This window comes from Esox lucius, chromosome 7 (assembly GCF_011004845.1).
Source record: "Esox lucius isolate fEsoLuc1 chromosome 7, fEsoLuc1.pri, whole genome shotgun sequence".
Lineage (NCBI taxonomy): Eukaryota > Metazoa > Chordata > Actinopteri > Esociformes > Esocidae > Esox > Esox lucius.
Genome location: NC_047575.1, coordinates 28013405 through 28033258, shown reverse-complemented (window position 1 = coordinate 28033258; position 19854 = coordinate 28013405). Strand labels below are relative to the sequence as shown.

Sequence of the window (19854 nt, the reverse complement as noted above, 5' to 3'; positions counted from 1 at the left end):
ATACCGTCAACGATAAAGACTCAAGAACAACAGGCTTACCTTTTATGTCGAATTTACTGATAAATGTATATAAAAACCGGCGAACTTATTTTGTTCCAGGAGAGGGGTCCGCGGATCGGTTGATTCATCAGAAGGTTGCCACTCCCTATACCCACACACAGGGATGCACAAAAAATATGGATGCTGGGCTGGATCTGAAAAGCAAAGGCTGAGTGTGACAGTATGGGAGCCGCAGTAGGCTTGGCGACTGATGCCGGTTACTTTGTCAATTAGACTTTCAGAAAAAAATATGAAAAGCTTTTGTGGCTTCTTTTTGTTGTGAAGATACAAATACAAGTAGTACAATTTCTCGTTCCCCTTGTTATTAGTCTACAGCGGTTTCGAGGTTCAACGTAGAATCCGCCTCTCGAATTTTTGCTTCCGTAGTCGTTACGGTGAATTCTCACTAATAACACGCACATGTAGGCGTCTTGAACACAGAGACCGTAGGTTTTTTAGGTTTCGCTTGGGGCGCAATGGATTTTCGGCCTTTTTCGTAAATGTATAGTATCCCCCATTCATTGGCTCAAACAAAGAGCTAAGGAAGTAGACGCTAAGAGTTGTGAATAGAAAGCGAGAACAGATAATGATGTTGTTCCCCGGCTTAAAAGGCATTCATAAATACGTGCGTATGATGTACTTCAATATACGCTGCAAGTGAATGTAATATTGGACCAAGGAATTTATCGAAATTCTGTCCTGGCCCAGCTGTTTAAAACTGACAGGAAGGTATGTGCATCCGGTGCTGAATCACTTTAAAATGATCCTTCATGAAAATCCAAGGAATGCCCTCACATCATATATTAACTCCCATTTTGCAGTAGTGTCCCTAATTTACACAGTTTACACAGTTCGAACTGTAGGCTAGTGTATTACATACTGAAATATAATAAAAGTTCAAGATATAGCCTAATATGAGTAGTTTTTTATTTAATAGCTAGTTTTGAGCATATATTAACATCTAATATAATAGGCATATCAATTGGCACTCATATTGAATGATTTGCTATATTATTGATTTAATGTTTTTAACTTAATCCTTTCACACAGTTAAAATAGTTAAACATAGTCATCAAAAGTTATTTGAAATAAAAATAAATAATACTGAATTTGCATTGGGCCAGATACGATCCCATGCCACAGTGACATATGCACTGGAAACAGCTGCTAAAAGAATAAAATTCACATTTTACTTTGTGATACCATTATCAATCAGAGGTGTAACGCCATTTATTTTTACACTATGAGAGATTTTAGGTTAAAGATTATCTAAAATGGATCTCCCATGTGCTCAAATCAAAGGTAATGAAATTGTTTTTGGGAAAAAGTATTTAAAAAGGTGTGATTAATCATTGCCTTTGATATAGTGCCCTTCCCAAAAAAATTGTCTCTGGAGTGAATGCGCAAGGTACTTACCTTTGTAATCTGTAAATTTCAAAACACTTAACACAAATTACATGACATATTATACTGTTGCATTTTTTTTCTCAATCTCTTAATACATAATTAAGAAATTGAAAGAATATGGCACAGCATTGAAGCTGTCTAGAAAAGGCCATCCTCAAGAATTGAGTATCTGTGCAAGAAGGGCACAAGTCAGGGAGGCCACCAAGAGGCATCTTTAAAGGAGTTACAGTCTTCCATGGCTGAGCTGGGAGACACTGTGCATACTGCAAGAATAGCCTGAATTCTTCACAAAAGAGGCCTTAACAAGAGTGGCAAGAAGAAAGTTTAAAAAAACATAAAGTCTCAACCAGAGGATGAAGATTCTATAGTCTGATTAGACCAAAATAGAGATTGTAGGCCTCAACACTAAGCACTATGTGTGGCACAAGCCTAACACTGCGGATCATCCTGAGACCACTATCCCTACCGTGAAACGGTGGTGGCAGCATGATGCTATGTGGTGCTTCTCTGCGTCAGGGCCAAGAAAGCTTGTAAATGTGGTGGGTCAAATGGATGCAGCAAAGTACAGAGATATCCTGGAAGAATGTCAGCAATAAACCTGGGACTCATCTTCCAGCAGGACAATGACCCCAAACATACAGCCAAAAGCACACTGGAGGAGATTGATAACAACATTTTCCTGAAGTGGCCTAGTCAAAGTCCAATCCTCAATCCATATGAGAGCATCTGCAAAGGGTTGAAAATTGCTGTTCACCAAATGTCCCCATCCAACTTCACAGAGCTTGAGACATTTTGCAGAGAATAACGAAAAAAATTTGTTATGTCCAGATGGGCAAAACTGGAAGAAAACTATCCAAATGCCAAAGGTGCCTTTACCAATTATTGTCTAAAAGGGTTGAATATGTGTACATATCATTTTAATCTTTTTTGTTGTTGTTATATATATAAGTTTTTCTCTTGGCAGTGGCAAGAGAGGTGAATACTTTTGAGAGCAACTATATCCAGCCTAAAACCCCAAAGTTTGCACAGTGGCGAGGACCCTCACCCCAGTAGCGTCAAAACCTAGGAAGAAACCTAGAGTGGAGCTGGACTCTGAAGCATGGCCAGTCGTCTTCTGGCTGTGCTGATTGAAGATTATACGAGTACTTGATTTTTTTGGCCACATCAACATTTTTGCAGGTTTAAATGACCAGCAGGTCAATAAATACTGCTGGGTTGGGTCCAGAGTCTTTAGGTATAATCTAGATCAGCTGCACAACCAGATGGACAAGGACAGGGAAGACCAGGCTGAGCAGTGGGAAGACCGGGCTGTGAGCAGTGACAGCAAGAATCATCAGGCAGAAACTAGAGGACTAGTTTCTGCCAACACAACCAAGAGGACTTTGGACAGGGACAGCTAGGAGAAGGCCAGATAGTCCCGAGGCGTGGTCCAACGACTCAGGGTACAAAGATTAAACAGGACACCTGACAAATCAGAGGAGCATTTCTTGGATCCTAAAGCATATGATTCAGACTAACCTTAGTCCTTGTCACATAAGCTAATGCAACAAAACCAATTGGAACTGATAGGACAAACTGGCCCTAGTCTACAGAGACAAACAATTGCAGCATGACTGGGGGTCCAGGTAAACTTTGGCCCCATTTATAGATACTGTATGTTGATCTGTTGCACCCAAGGGTCTACAGTAACCCTAAAGTCCACAGTAAGGGTCTACAGTAACCCTGAGTTCCATCATGAATTTTGGGGGAGATGACTGTATAATAGTCAAGTTTCATTGTGAGATCAGATTTTTTTTTTCTTCTGACCTAAAATGAGCACTTCAGTATTGAGTATTATAGTAAAAAAGTTTATCTCGTCCTCATGTCTTATGCACATACTTTGGGGGCTTTGCCATGTTCTAAAAAAATATGGTGGCGTTTTATTGACAGAAAACAGGTTAGAACGATGAAACAGTGTAGGGGACAGTTATGGATGATGATGTGAGGACGAGTCCGGAATCCCAAAGAAACATGTTGGTCGCGACGTGGTGGGCTGGTCTGGGTTCAGGGTGTGTATCCAGGTGGGTGAAAGATGAGATGGTAATCCTGAGGCAGAACGAGAGAACAGGGTGAGTACATGAATGGCAACAGACAGGCAAACTGAGTAGAGAAAAAACTGGTAACAACGTAGCTGGACGAGCATCAACATACAAATGACACTTAACGATCTGGCAGGGACGGGGTAGATCGGCAAACCAGGAATAGGTGCGTGATCGCCGATGATGAACAGGCATCACCCCATGGAGCTGATGTCACCCCCCCACGCTCATAACCAGGACAACCGGAACAGACAGACACAGAAACAAGAAAACACACATCACGGAGGGGGGATTGTGACAAAAATGTAACACTGAAATATGTTGGTTGCATGAGTATTTCACCCCCAAATATTAAAGCTGACAAGGGCCTTTAGTAAGCTAACGAGGGCCTTTAAAAGGCATGCTGCTACTTTCCAGCCAATCCTGTTCCAGCCAATCGCCTTCAGCGAGGCAAGCCTTTTTTGGTTTATAGCATCCACATGAGCTGTAACAGAACACACCTGTCCACACCCCCAACCTGTCTACCCAGATAATTAAATGTAGCTTGTCTAAACAAACATTTAGCCAGGTTTAGGGTCAAGCAAGCTCTCGCCAAATGGTCAAACACAGCCCTCAGGGTACATACACTCACCTAAAGGATTATTAGGAACACCTGTTCAATTTCTCATTAATGCAATTATCTAATCAACCAATCACATGGCAGTTGCGTCAATGCATTTAGGGGTGTGGTCCTGGTCAAGACAATCTCATGAACTCCAAACTGAAAGTCAGAATGGGAAAGAAAGGTGATTTAATGTCACGGCTGGGTGTAGTGGAGTGTGTCAAAGAACTTGGAGCCAAACGCAGGGAGGCGATAAACAAAACTGTATTCTCAAAAATATAATAATACAACAAAGGCACGCTATACACGGCGATAAAACGCTCAAACGAACGTGCCTCTCTCCACAATATAAAGACATAGAACAATACCACACAAAGACACCCAGAAACACAGGAACTAATATAGGCAACCTAATGAGGGAATGGACACCAGGTGTGTGCAATAACAAGACATGACAGTGCCGTGGGAGGAGGAGCGGCGTGGCTAGAGGACCGGCGACGACGCGCGCCGAATACCACGTCGGGGGGGATGGCGCGCGTCCTCCACGCGCGTCCTTGTTACATTTAAGCAATTTTGAGCGTGGCATGGTTGTTGGTGCCAGACGGGCCGGTCTGAGTAATTCACAATCTGCTCAGTTACTGGGATTTTCATGCACAACCATTTCTAGGGTATACAAAGAATGGTGTGAAAAGGGAAAAACATCCAGTATGCCGCAGTCCTGTGGGCAAAAATGCCTTGTTGATGCTAGAGGTCAGAGGAGAATGGGCCGACTGATTCAAGCTGATAGAAGAGCAACTTTGACTGAAATAAGCACTCGTTACAACTGAGGTATGCAGCAAAGCATTTGTGAAGCCACAGCACGCACAACCTTGAGGCGGATGGGCTACAACAGCCGAAGACCCCACCAGGTACCACTCATCTCCACTACAACTAGGAAAAAGAGGCTACAATTTGCACGAGCTCACCAAAATTGGACAGTTGAAGACTGGAAGAATGTTGCCTGGTCTGATGAGTCTTGATTTCTGTTGTGACATTCAAATGTTAGAGTCAGAATTTGGCGTAAACAGAATGAGAACATGGATCCATCATGCCTTGTTACCACTGTGCAGGCTGGTGGTGGTGGTGTAATGTTGTGGGGGATGTTTTCTTGGCACACTTTAGGCCCTTTAGTGCCAATTGGGCATCGTTTAAATGCCACGGCCTACCTGAGCACTGTTTCTGACCATGTCCATCCCTTTATGACCACCATGTACCCATCCTCTGATGGCTACTTCCAGAAGGATAATGCACCATGTCACAAAGCTCGAATCATTTCAAATTGGTTTCTTGAATATGACAACGAGTTCACTTTACTGAAATGGCCCCCACAGTCACCAGATATCAACCCAATAGAGCATCTTTGGGATGTGGTGGAACGGGAGCTTCGTGCCCTGGATGTGCATCCCACAAATCTCCATCAACTGCAAGATGCTATCCTATCAATATGGGCCAACATTTCTAAAGAATGCTTTCAGCACCTTGTTGAATCAATGCCACGTAGAATTAAGGCAGTTCTGAAGGCGAAAGGGGGTCAAACACAGTATTAGTATGGTGTTCTTAATAATCCTTTAGGTGAGTGTATATGATCAGCCCAGGTATGGGAATGTGATGGTCTGGGGAGGCATATACAGCTCCAGAAAAAATTAAGAGACCACTGCAGCTTTTTCTTTCCTTTCCATGAATGTTGAAAGGGAAGGTTTTGAGTGAGGAACAGAATAGTTAAAATTAAGAGATCACTGCAAATTGAACGCTTCTGTTCCTCACTCAAAACCTTCCTTTTCGACTTTTTTGGAAAGGAAAGAAAAAGGTGCAGTGGTCTCTTAATTTTTTCTGGAGCTGTACTTGGTATGGGATCGCACAGACCTCCACGAGCTAGCCCACTGTACTCTGACTGCTGTTAGGTATCGAGATGAAATCCTCAATGCCCGGTGTCCTAGAATGTGTAGGCAGTTCCTGGATGACGAAGGCATTGATGCCATTCCCCAGAGCTGAATCCCATTGAGAACCTTTGGGACGTTATGTATTGCTGCATCTGATGCCACCAAGTAGCACCACAGACTGTCCAGGAGCTCACTGATGCCCTGATCCAGATCAGGAGCATGCCCAGACATTGTCAGGAGTGCATACAGGCACGTGGGGGCCAGATTTAGGTTTCCATTGACCATTGCTATGTCATTTTGGTCTCAACGAATTCCACAATGTACAGTAAAGATTTTGATCTTTAATATATTTAGTTCATTGAGACCAGCTGTGTGATTTAATTGTTCCCTTAATTTCTGATCTGTGTATAATGGCAGCTAGAGACCAGGGTTGCAAACTGCCAATTCCTTCCTTGTCTATTACAGCATATACTATGAAAAGTGCAAAGAAGCGAAAGAAGATTAGCTCTCTATAGCTAGCAACCAGGAACCCTAAGCTAATGTTAACAAGGCTAGAAATTATGAATTTTTTCATATTATTATTCAGAACTTCATTCTCTGACCACTGAGTAATTGCAAAATGCTGTAATTATTTACTGAAAATCCAATGCAAATCTAGTGCAGATTTAATATTTGGTGGAGAACCTTTTCATTGCAGTTACTGTATTGTGTCTGAATTTAGGTGCTGCCTCTTCTTTGCATTGCCTTGGTGATGTGATGCAACTTCTGCTTCCTTATTATTGATCCCACAGTGCTCACTGGGATATACAGACACTTAATGGTAATATTATTTTGGACACTCTTCCCAATCTATGCATTTGTATTACTTCATCCCCGAGATCTGTAAAATGACACTTTGTCTGCATTTTTAACTCAGAATAACAGCCTGACATATGTAATTAATCAGTGAAGTTTTCATCCAGAGAATGTGACAGCAATTTTAATGGTTCACAGGTGGAAGCCAGTGTTAAGGCAATTTCTTTAATCTGGAGAAACTGGAAGCTTCCACAGCACAGGGGTTGAGTACATACACATTTAATCAATATTTCCCAACATTATTATTCCACCATACAAAAATGTATTTTGAGTGTCAGTGTTTTAAAATGTCAACTTTTAAACACTGAACAAACTTTTCAATATATAGACAAATAAAATAATTGTTCAGGGGTTTCAATACTTTTGCAAGGCAATGTACTGTATGTGACTACTGAGGTTTATTTATCCTAATGTTATGAGGTTCAACAAATAACAGTCTGAATAATGAATACCACAGGACTACAATGAATGCTATTGGTTGATCAACTGTATAGGCATGCCTAACCAAATATATATATTTCATTTTATTAAAATGTGGTTGTAAATATTGGCTTAACATTGCAGATAAATGTTGAAACTTAATTTTGCCTGTGTCATTCTATAACAGCTTGACTGTATAGCACTTCACATGTAGATCAATGTAACTAAGCCACTAATTAATATATAATTAGGTAATCCTTTGAATGTTTAAACATTTTACATTCACCTGGCGAGACAGAAAAAAAAAGTACAATATAAATGTATAAGACTTAAAAGAACAGACTATGGAATAATGCCCATACACATTAAAAGGTTAGAATTGACATGGACTAGCAATTTAATTAAAGATATTACAGTTTGTTTCACATATTTCTAAGAATGTATGAGACTAATGTTTCAGAGGTCCGGTTAAAGAGAAAATTAACCATACCTCTCACTAGCGTCTGCAAGGGGATTAGGAGAAACAATGTATTTACAACTGTAGATACCCTTAGAAGCTAGCTAACAATATAACAATCTAGCTAAAATAATTGGTGTAGAATTATTGTTTTTAATGCCTATCCTGCTTGTGGTAAATCAATAACCAAGCAAACAAATGCTTTTTGTATACATTTCCTGTTGTAGTGGCACAGAACAGACAGAGCTTCTAGGGGCTATCTACACAACAACTATTTAGCTTAGCATTTTAGCTAATGTTATACAACGTGTGGTATATAATTCACATTTTTTTTGCCCATGGTATAACTGAGCAAACAAATAGTTTTAGTATACCTGTCCCAGGCTAGTGGTACTGAAAAGATGTAACAGTAGCTTACTACTAGGTAGCTAGCTTGCTACTTTAATGGAGAGTTTATCTGCATGAGAAATATGGCCAGTTATTCACTTTTCAGGTGCATATCTGGCTTTGTATTTCTCCATCACTTGAAAGCAATGCCTATATTTATTTGACTTCTACAGTAGGTGTCATCAACATGGATAGAAATGTGTGTTTCCGACTTCAAATGACAAATTAAGGATGGGGAAGGTTTTTTCAGAGATAACATTTTTGGGGGGGGGGGAAATGGGGGGGGGGATTTTTTAAGAATAATTTACAACAATTTCAGTGCAAATATTCACTCTAGAATGCGAACATTTGCAAGAGATTGGAGTTATAAAACAAATATTTTCAAATGTAGAGTAATTTTGCTTACAAGAGCAACTAAAAGTAGTGAGTATGCATTTTCATACAGACACCCTTCCCCAATGAGAATCAAAACAGCCAACTAAACTGTACTGTCTAACATATAATCAGGGTCCTAGGATGTCTCTTGGTTGGGGTGGGATTCCCTAGACAAGAACATTTTGAAGACCTCTAAAGCTTTATCCTGCTCTAGAGCTTTACCCTAATGTCTTTGAAACAGTCCATGCTAATCAGTGACTGGACCAAAATGAGAGAAAAACATTTGGAAGACAAAGAATCTATAAGCACGAGTACACCGACAAAAACAAACTATTTGTGAAGTACTCCGTTTCAAGTAATATTTTCCCCCAATACCCTGTATATTACAACTAATATTGTTCTGCTTTGTTATAGTGGAAATCTTACAAGTTGCTCCTTTATTACGTAAATTGTATGTGTCTTCTTATATGCATTTTGTACATATTCCTAAATCCATGGGAAAAATACTTGTATTTGGAGCTTGAAAATGTCAACACTGTTGTGACATTTTGTGTGATACAGCGTACATCATTTCAAATACTCAAAACACTTGACCAAACATAGGTCTATGTCCTGACAGATTGATTTAAAAACAATACAAATGCACAAGTAAGACATAAGAAATATAAAAACCTTTACATTTTCTGACAATAAATTACATTTCTGTGATTAAGGTGTATTAAGGCCTATCATTCATGCATAACAAAGAAACAAAGAAACAACAAGGCAACAGAATATATACCCTCTTCAAGAAATAACTACTATACTGATATGAATATTGTTTTCAATAGGCTCATCACTTTACAAATATTTTAACTATACTGTTTTTGGTCCAAATACAAAGTCGAGTGAACTATGCATCACAGGCACTAAAACAGAAACTCCCTGCACATAGGCATTGGATTAAATTAGCAACTGATCATCTCCCATAACACACTCCCCCTATCCCTCTCCTCTGATCAAGCCTTCATAATGTCTCCCAACCCTATGATTCACTGTAATTAAATTATGACAAATGGTTTACTCACTCCCATAGCAATTGTATGGTCAGTCCCACTAAGGCCAACAATTAAATATTTGATTTCCCAGGCTTATGTGCTCTGTGCACAATAGCCTGAGGAAATGGTTAGCTGCATTATGGTGTGTACAGCATACGTATACCCCTTGTTAACAGAACATCACACTTACCTTTCCATGGATAATATGTAACACACATTCATAGTCTTCAAATATGCACCGTGTAAAGGAGAAGGGAATGGCTGAATGTCAAACATAGATGTATCACACATTCTACTCCCCATCAGTGCTACTTAAAGGGATGTCGCTGACAGTCAGGTGAGGTTGAAGCGACGAGAAGAACATTATCCACATACTCAAGGAGCGATGTTCCAAACAGTTCATCTTGACAAATGGAAGTATCTGAAAAAGTGTCTTAATAGCTGAGTCAGTCCCTTTATAGTGCTAGTAACCTATGGACCCTGATCAAAAGTTATAAGGGAGCCGTTTGGGACGTCTTAGGCCTGTCTGTTTCATTGATGTTTGGTTACGTTTGCAACTCCAGAAGGAAGTTTTTATTCTTTGACCTCTTCTCCTCCTCCTCAACTGCAGTGTGGGAATCCTGAAGGTCCTGTAGGACACTGAACAACCTTTTGACCACGTCCAACTTATCACCTGGGACAGGAGAGGACAGAAAACAGATTACAGACTTCAACCTACCAGCAAAGAGAAAAACAGAGACACATCATTATCTTATTTTCGTTTTCAGCCCAGTGTTCTTTTCTCCCAATGTCATTATATTCAAGTTACAATTATGGCCGTGCCTCATTGAAAAAATGCCACAGCAGATTTGGGAGAGTCAAAGAATGAGACGTTTCCTCCGATCCACATCTTGCTTGGTGATTCTGTTTCTTATCACACATTGCTCACTCATGTGGGAAGTATTTGCTGGCATATATGCTCGGGATGAGAACACATGCCCATGCCAACAACCATGATTGAGCTAGCAAGCACCAAATCGAACACAAGGAGTCGCTGCCGCACAACTGGGAAATTCGTCTGACACCCAAATGTCCACCCCACGTGATGCCGAGACAATTGGTTACACCCTCAGTGTGGTCTCCAGGTACTGTAGGTATGCCCCGACAAGGATTCAAACTCATTGTCCCAGTGACTCCTCTGTTCTGCAAGACAGTTACTTTAGACCACTGCACTTTTCAGATACACTTTTGACCAGTGGCGTCGTTAGGCCTGGGCGTCCGGTGCTATAGCCCCGGATCTTTTATGAATAGCCCCGGATCTCAAATTGACCCAAAAATTCAATAATACAAAAATATAGCCCCTGATTTATTCATCTATAATTCCGACCGTGCATTATGACAATGTAGACATGTAGGCCGCTAGCGTGTACATAGAAATGTTCCGCATGTACATTCAGAACCCTGTACTTTCTGTCCTGGGCGGGGCGCGGGGGTGGGCTAAGCCCCAAATGTATTGTGATCCTAGCGACGCCTCTGCTTTTGACTCAGAAATTAGACAGCAATCTTTCTTGGTTATGTCTGTAATTGACTATTATGATTTATCTGCCTCATGATGGCCAGTCTGACTTGAAACTACTGGTTCATGTTGTCAGACATGAGCAAAAGACTCCAAAAGCAAACAAACCTGCCTAATTAGAAACAGCTGTGAAGCCAATTGGGGAAGTAAGTAAAAAAACATGGTGTCACTCCTTAATGTTTCATCCAATATGAATTGAAAACTGACAGTCTGTAACGTAACCTCAGAGGGATTGCATGATTTTAATCTAAAAGCGCTAGAAAAGAAAGACAAAAAGTGAGTGTGTGTACGTACAGACTACCATTCAAAAGTTTGGGGTCACTTAGAAATGTCCTTGTTTTCCATGAAAACATACAGCTCCGGAAATATTTAAGAGACCACTGCACCTTTTACTTTCCTTTCCAAAAAAGTCAAAAAGGTTTTGAGCGAGGAACAAAAGGGTTAAAATTAAAAGACCACTGCAAATTGAACACTTCTGTCCCTCACTCAAAACTTCCTTCATCAAAGAATCCTCCATTTGCAGCAATTACAGCCTTGCAGACCTTCAGGCATTCTAGTTGTCAATTTGTTGAGGTAATCTGAAGAGGTTTCACCCCATGATTCCTGAAGCACATCCCACAAGTTGGATTGTCTTAAAGGGCACTTCTTAATACCATACGGTCAAGCTGCTCCCACAACAGGCTCAATAGGGTTGAGACCCAGTGACTGTGCTGGCTACTCCATTATAGAGAGAAAATCAGCTGACTGCTTCTTCTGGTGTAGTCTGTAATGATTTAAGTGAACGTTTTGCTGTGGTAGCTGTCAGAAATACTAAGATTTTCATTCAGCAGGCTGAAGGATAAGGCTAATTCCTGATGCTGAAACTGCCAGAAAATCCTTCCATGATAGTTACAAATTATAAACAAACATAAAGGACACGGATATCTTGTATTATTTGTGAAAGCAATATAGCATGGCCAAAGGCAATGAAATCATGTCCTGATGCTGATTTTCTTTAGGAAGCTACGAAACAAGTGTTGTTCTCTGCTCAGGAAGGTCCAGAGCGCTCAGGACCTCAGACTGGGACCCAGGTTCACCTTCCAACCTGACAACGATCCTAATTCGAGAGTGGCTTCAGGACAAGCCTGTGAATGTCCTCAAGTGGCCCAGCCAGAGCCCAGATCAATCACCCATCTCTGAAGAGACCTGATACTGGCTGTGCAGCGATGTTCCCCAACCAACCCGACAGAGCTTGTGAGGATCTGCATGGAAGAATGTGATAAACTCGCCCCAAAAAAGTGTGCCAGGCTTGTAGCATCACACCCAAGAAGACACAAGGCTGTAATTGCTGCCAAAGGTCTGAATACTTGTAAATGCAATATTTACGTTTTTGGAAAAAAAATTGCTTAGTTATTATTGAGTATTGTGTATGGACTGAGTAACAAATATTTTAGAATAAGACTGTAAAGTAACAAAATCTGGAACAAGTTAAGGGCTCAGAAATAGTTTCTGAATAATTTTCGCTATGGCTTGAATGCACCTGCATTGCACCAACACTGCCAACAGAAACAGCTGGTAGCTTCTGGAATTCTCCCGATTTAAATACTGCCTACTAACTGTTGTTTTCATCTCTCTTCACAGATTTGCAATACGATGATGAACAGGCTATAAAAACGGCGTGTCTTTTCCTCTCTCTCCCGGGGGTTCTAGTGGGGCTAACAAGTTGATTTTAACACCAGTGTATAGGTCCAGACATGAATAAGTTATCAAAAAACCGAGAGGAGTTTATGGAAAAATACAACGTCATGTTCGCCTAGTGAATACGGTATTATCATGTGTATTATTAATATGATATCAATATTGCATTTTTTAAATATCAAGGTTATCATGAATACCAGTATATCATGACACCCCTACCTTAAACGTCTTAATAATATAGCGTACAGTGGAAACAGGAACAGAGAGGGACTTGTAGCCTTGGGATTGTCTATGCTTAGCTAGAATCTTGTATCTGACCTCCTCTGACTATTCCTGGTTTTTATGTTTACTCCATATTCATTGGGGAAAACACAGTGACACAAAACCGGAGAACAGTATGAACTCATCACTATGCATTTTGAAAGATTGCTTTTCTTCAATACAGATGCCCAGTTATGTCCTGATTGAATAGGACAAAATGTTAAGGACCCTACCTTCCAAAGCCTCTCTGTCACCCCCTTGTTCTGGCTTGATCATCTCTTGGTATTTTTCCCTGAAAGAAAACACAAAACCATCCACCTACCATAGGTAAATATGCAGGAGCATTCAGTATCAAAACACTCCTGTCTGAAGTGCTATATTCTATTTCAAGACAAGCTGGATCGACAAGAAATAAAATAAATCTTGTTTTTCTAAAGAAATACAATTTTACACCAGAAAGGCTGGTGATTGCAAGTAGGGCACAAGCATCAAAAAGGTGTTCTAAGCTGTACCAAATAGCTGGTCGGACTCCATTGAGGTGTCGGTAGATTAGCTGGGATTCCAGATCAGGGTCAAGGGGATCAGACCACTCCTGTAATGTCACCCCATGTTTGGTCTTGTCACATCCTGGGTCTGGAAGTACAAGAGCAAATTGACTCAATACCCCCTACTTTATCTGTCATGCACTTGATTTTGTTCAATCCTTCCTCCAACACACCTCATTAAATTAATCACTTTGTCATCAGGAGCCCAATTTGCTCAACTGGATGTGTTGGAGTAGGGCTTAAACAAAACCTGTACACCCAGTAGCTACCCATTCGAAGTGTTATTATATTGTTTTTTTTATACAGTATTGTAACATTGAATTACAAATGGGCACTCTAAACGGCAGTACCTGCTTTTTCCTTTTGGTGGCAGCAGCTCCAACGCTCTCCTTTGTAGATTCCTGGGTGGTAGCAGCTCATGGTGTCAGTGTTGTGGCTGCAGGCTTTCCTAAGCGCCGAAAGCCACTGATTCAGCTCATTCACACTCTATATGGGGAGAGGGTTAAAGAGAGAAGGAGTATTTGTGTTTTTCTCACCAGTGAGAAAACCAATACAAAAGATACATTATTGGAGGTGGCTTCATTAATGATTGATGCAGCGCTTCTAAATGTTCCGTGTTAACTTTTGTAGTTAGCTATGCTTTTTGAAAGCAAGCACAATGAATATACTGTATAACTTTATTGCCATTGACCTTTGCTGTTCCATCGATGACTCAGCTATTAGGAATAGCCTTGTAGCGTTAACTCAATTGTGCTAGGAAAGTGCCTATAATAGTTTTTTGGCTTAGTAGGTAATTTAAATAAAGGGATTACACTGTCAGAAACATAATGTAATCATAACTCTCACTGTAAATACATTATTTTCATGCCTTTCAGATACCATTTAGATAAAATTACTTAACAGCATGGTCAAATTGGCCAAGCATACCACATACCAATGTGTGCACACGCATTAAGAGACAAAGTAAAAAGAGGATGACCTTAGATTTGGTCATTTCTGGCCTCCACATTGTTGATTCTTAATAGGAAAATGTAACCACATTTATGCCCTGCCTAAATACAACTATCTATACAACCTAAATACAACAATCTAAAAATGACCTGGTTACATTTGGCCCCACCTCCAATTTAGTGCACCATATAGAGAACACGGTTGAATCTCCTTTGGGGTCAACTGTAGTGGCTGACCTTACAATCCAGGTACAGAGTCTCCATCTGGCCGTTGTCTTGGCTGGATATGATCTGCATGACGTTGGCACTGCCAAAGCTCTTCTCTTCCACCTTCTCCACCGCAAGGATCCTGGGCAGGGAGATGAAGGAGGTCTTCTGTGATAGCAGAGAGAAACCATCACATTCAATATGAAATCTCAGCTTGCCTCAGAGGAACTGCAACAGCCCGAGTGCCAGTCTGTTTGTGTTAGCGTGCCAACTTCTTCTTGCTTTTGTTCATGCCAGCCATGACAAAAACAGCTATGCAGTTTGCAAGAGCACCGACAGAAAAAAAGGTTACTATGACTGTACTATAGTGGTGCTTCAGACACATGCAACTAGGCACAGAAACTACAGACATCAAGACAATACTGTAACTAAATAAGATCATTTGTGAAAGAGGTAAGACAACAGAGGGAGATTCTGTTTAAGGCAGTGTTTTTCACTGAAGAGCCTTGCACTACCTACTTGCACTAATTACTAACTACTTGGGCGCTTGTACAGAAATGCCTGAGTAGCGCCCCTGAGAAGACACCCACCTTGGAGTGCTGGGTCCGGGCGTAGGACAAGGTGTCCTTGCTGAGGGTGACGTAGTACTTTTTAAAGGGCGAGGTCATAAGCATGCTCTTGTCCTTGGTCCTGTGCAGGAGAACAAAACCCTCCTTCTCCATGGATCCACACTGAAGACTCATCCTTTCCTGCAGGCACAGGTCTGGAATGTAAAGCAGAGTTACTGTAAAACTATGGCAAATAAGTCACAACCACAACAGCGTGCTTGGCTTAGCATCCCAACACTGGTGACTGACTGTTCAGTTCAATCGCTCAATCTGAATCCCTTTCACATACCGAAGACAAGTAATGTCAAAAAGGCTTTGAAATAAGCAGGAACTGAAGATGGCTTTAGTACAGGCCTGTGAGAGACAGATCAAGTAAGAGACCCAGCGCTGGTAATGTCTATGGCTCACAGACCTCCGTCTTTGAATGCAGAGGATATGCAACAAAGTAGTAAACATTAGCATTTTATTTTCAGCACCCTGAAATTGGTGAATAAGAGCATTTGTTAAATAACTTCAGTTTACCATGTAGTGTTAACACTTTATAACATGGGAGATGTTGTGGAGTTCTCCCTTGAGGACTACAGATATCCCAAGGATATCCTGTACTGTATGTCCTGGCTTCTATCTTCTATTTGGCTAGGAAAACTGCTAACCATGAGGGAATCTTACAGTTTTACCTTCAGAGTTGTCACAGCTGACCAGTTTACTGATGAAGTCTTTGAGCTGGGTAATGCCCAGCTGTATGACTGGCTGCAGTGGGACCATCCAAGGCTCTTTGGAGCAGCAGTTTAGTGTGTCCAGGTTACCAATTATCTGAATGGCCTGAAGAACGGTGGATAGAGAAAAAGGCAGTTGGACCACCAGAAGTATAATTCTAACAGCTGGCTACTGGGAAACTAATTCACCATTTTGTACCATAGCCATAATAATTTGTGCTTACCTTAGCCAGTAGCAGCAATGTGCGACTAGTACGGGCATCGGCATGTTTCTCCCGGAGGTGGAAGAGTTTGGGTGACATGATAGCCGGAGAGAAGAAGCGCAGACACAGGAAGCTGGTCACGGCTATAAATTTTACCTTCTGTAAACACAGGACACAACAAAGAGTTCATTCAGGAGGGGGGAAGTTAATGATTTAAAGCTTTAGCTTGCTGTGTTGTCATCGGTACAGTAGTTGCTAAACAACCAGCTAAAACATTACAAAAAAAAGTATACAAAAATAACACCAAACTATTATAATACTAACCTGTTACTGCAGTGTAACTCTGATTGAAAAACAGAGTGTAGCAAATGTATACACCTAGCAGACATTATAGGCTTAAAACATATAGGCGTAATTATAAAACCTTCTGTTAGAAGATATCTTCTTCATTTATTGGGTATGTGTTGACCCGCTGACCATTTCTGAGCAACTCTATCTGACATTTAACAGATGCCTTCTTTGTTTAAAGCCCATGCCCATTGGTGTGACATGTATTATTCTGTTTCAAACAATTTCTTTTACACAGTGAGTGTATGGTGATTTTAAAATTTTAAAACCATAAAAAAAAAAAAAAAAACAGTAGAGTAAACCACACTAGAGGAAACATTGCTGTAGTACAAACCCTATACTCAGGCTCAGGATAGCGTTTGCTGACACGCCTGTAGAGCTGCTGAAAGGCCTGGCAAAGGGCAACGGGGCAGTAGGATGCTGACTGGACGATTGCATGGAGCAGCTCGGAAAGGTATGACTGCAGGAGGCTGGTGCTCTGCTGGATCACCTCAGCCTCAGTGTGCACCCGGTGTAGGCCTGTACATCTAGAAACACACAAGAGCACACGTGGGCAGGCAGACACATGCAATAACATAAAAACTAGCAGGTGCGCACACACACACATACGCGCCAGCTAGACTCAGAGACCGTGGTAAGAGGCTGTATCTACACCTGCACTTACCCAGCCTCCTTTAACTCTACTTTGTTAGGGTCCAGCTCCACATACTTCTTCTCCTCAAAGATCCTGTTGATCAAGGGACCCAGAAGTCGGTGCAGATATTGCATGCCTGCAACCTGTGATTGAATTATAAGGCATCAAAATGAGAGGACTGTTCAAGGGTTGTGTAGACTTTCACCAGCAGCTGTATTTAACCATTCCTGGAAGGAGGTTTTACCTTTAAAAATGACTCCATGGACTTGGAAGCCAAGGAGTTGCTGCGAAACAAGGTGTTGGGCTCACCTGAGGATAGAGAGCAAAAAGATCAGCCAGCAATGAAATTAGGAGCCCATACAATTAAAATCTACTTGAATAAAGATGATCAAACCCTAAATATACAACAATGGATACAAATATTAAACCACAAATCACTCATTACAATATATTTTAGAGTTGTGGTCTACTGAGATGTGGACCTTTGCTAAATTTAATACACCTCACATCCTCTCTTTTGTTTTCCTTTCCAAAACCCATAGAATTTTTATTTACTTTTTACAGGGAAAAACACCTGAGACCATGGTCTCATTAACAGCAGTGCACTCTATTACAATAATAGCAAAACATAAAATAAAAACAAGAAGTGTTGGGGAACAGAAGCGTTGCAGTGGTCTCTTAATTTTAACCCTTCTGTTCCTCAATCAAAACCTTCCTTTGACTTTTTTGGAAAGGAAAGAAAAAGGTGAAGTGGTCTCTTTCCGGAGCTGTATTACCAATTCTCCAAGGGTATGCAAACTTTTGAGCATAACTGTATATATACTAAACACTACAGGGCCCAAAATTGAACCCAGAATAACTCCTTTATGAACTGCAATGAATTTATATTCACAGCCATCTATTGAAGCTTGAGTCCTATCACTGAGATAGTTTTGAAACCATACACAAGTGTATGGACTATGCTTTGGTCTAAAACCCAAATGAAATGTATTTAACATGTTATTTCAGTCAAAAAACAACAGCTGTATATTTACTAGTCACTGCAGTATTTTAGCCAGACAGGACAGGTCAAGGATATTAGTGTCTCCATCTTTGTGAAGTGGTAGCAGGTGTAGTTTTCCAGATCTTTGGAGTAACCCCAGTTGTTAATGTTAGATTAAAAATATGCGCTAGTGCACCTGAGGTGAACAGAGCTGCCTTAACCAGCAAGCATGGATCTAGCTCATCAGGACCTGACAATTTCTTTGCCTTTATAGAGATCAGAGCATCAAGCACTTTCTGTGAACATTCTCATGGAAAAGCCTTGACAATGGTCAGGTGCTTTCAGCACAAATACCTGATTAACATCCTGTTTATTTCCTTGACTATCAAGTGAGTTGGCAATAGATTGATTTTCAAAGAAGTTGCCAGCTGTAATAAAGTGGCTGTTTACAGCATTAACAATGGTATTCCTGTCAGTAATCGAACCAGTCTCCAGAATTAAGTGCTTTGGTAAGGTAGAATAATATGAGGTGTGTTTAAATTATTTTACTGTTTTCCAGAATTCTGCTGGGTTCCCATTACAATTGAATATAGCAGAGATGTAGTACTTGTCTGATTTTGATTTTCTAATAAATTCAGTGCAAGTGTTTCACAGTTACCCAAACCTGAACCAATTTGAATTTAAATCTGTTTTTCTAGACCAGGCCCATGCCTCATTTTGATTATAAATGGCCTCAGATAAGTCAGCAGTAAACCAGGGATCTATTCCGTATTTGTGCTTCTTTTTAAGGTTAGGCCTGGTGGGATTTTTGATTAGCTATGTAATGTTCAGCTTGTTACAGAACTCTTTTATGCCATCAGAGTCCTGTGATTGCTAGTCCAAATTAAAATCTCCAATGATAAAAACCTCAGAAGATATAACAAATCAGTTAACTGTTTGAGCATATTTTTTCATTGCAGAGGGAGAATGTATACACATAAAATTGTAACATTACAGTTGTTTCCTCATGTTAGTCTTAGGGGCTAATAATTCATATAACTTTGTGACAGTAATGAATTCTAGTACAACTACAATGAGGTGATTGTTTTGTATAAATCGCTACACTGCCACCCTTACTCAGAGCTATATCTGCATTATTGATGCTCTTAGTCAACAATGTTTCAGAAAAAAATCTGAATGCCTGATGTACTAAAATCTTAATGTCCAACTTAGAAAATAGACTTCTTATATTTAAGAGCAAAAAACCAAGCCCTTTGCGGTTTTTAACAAAAACTAGAGGATTTTCAATAAAAACAGGATTACCTCCCAAACCAATTGGTTTAGAGAAGATATGACGAGTGGAAATGGAAATCATATTCCAGGGTTAAAGCCGTTTGGCCTGTAAGTTCGACCATTCACAGTATCACATGCTCTCAGCATAACCAATGGCAAAATGTTATACACAATTGGACATGGATCACAACTGTTTTTCATAATAGAGGTAAATACAAATGGTTGCAGGTTTCATTTGACAAGTTTCAGCCAACAAAGAATGTCCTAATTTTACCCAGATACAAACAAAAAACAAACAGTTACAAAAGATAAGTGGTTATA

General features: G+C 40.4%; 2 protein-coding genes across 5 annotated transcripts in view; both read right to left on the bottom strand.

Annotated features, from left to right (window-relative positions):
• The window catches only part of clip2 (CAP-GLY domain containing linker protein 2), a 43198-nt gene extending 42716 nt beyond the window's left edge, over positions 1–482 (bottom strand). For 2 of the 4 annotated variants that reach the window (XM_020048559.3, XM_020048560.3), the window contains exon 1: positions 40–482. The gene's annotated coding sequence lies outside the window, so the exon portion shown is untranslated. The remainder of the gene's footprint in view (positions 1–39) is intronic. The other 2 variants (XM_010902287.4, XM_020048561.3) reach the window with 1 other exon arrangement.
• A 7632-nt stretch (positions 483–8114) lies between these two features.
• The window catches only part of rasa4 (RAS p21 protein activator 4), a 56541-nt gene continuing 44801 nt past the window's right edge, over positions 8115–19854 (bottom strand). Inside the window, exons 11-21 of the mRNA XM_013134551.4 lie at positions 17524–17588; positions 17310–17422; positions 16980–17172; positions 16319–16456; positions 16056–16200; positions 15361–15533; positions 14801–14938; positions 13964–14099; positions 13581–13701; positions 13302–13360; positions 8115–10248 (exon numbers count right to left, since the gene is read on the bottom strand). Coding sequence (XP_012990005.2) covers positions 10121–10248; positions 13302–13360; positions 13581–13701; positions 13964–14099; positions 14801–14938; positions 15361–15533; positions 16056–16200; positions 16319–16456; positions 16980–17172; positions 17310–17422; positions 17524–17588 — 1409 coding nt within the window. The 3' untranslated portion in view covers positions 8115–10120. The remainder of the gene's footprint in view (positions 10249–13301; positions 13361–13580; positions 13702–13963; positions 14100–14800; positions 14939–15360; positions 15534–16055; positions 16201–16318; positions 16457–16979; positions 17173–17309; positions 17423–17523; positions 17589–19854) is intronic.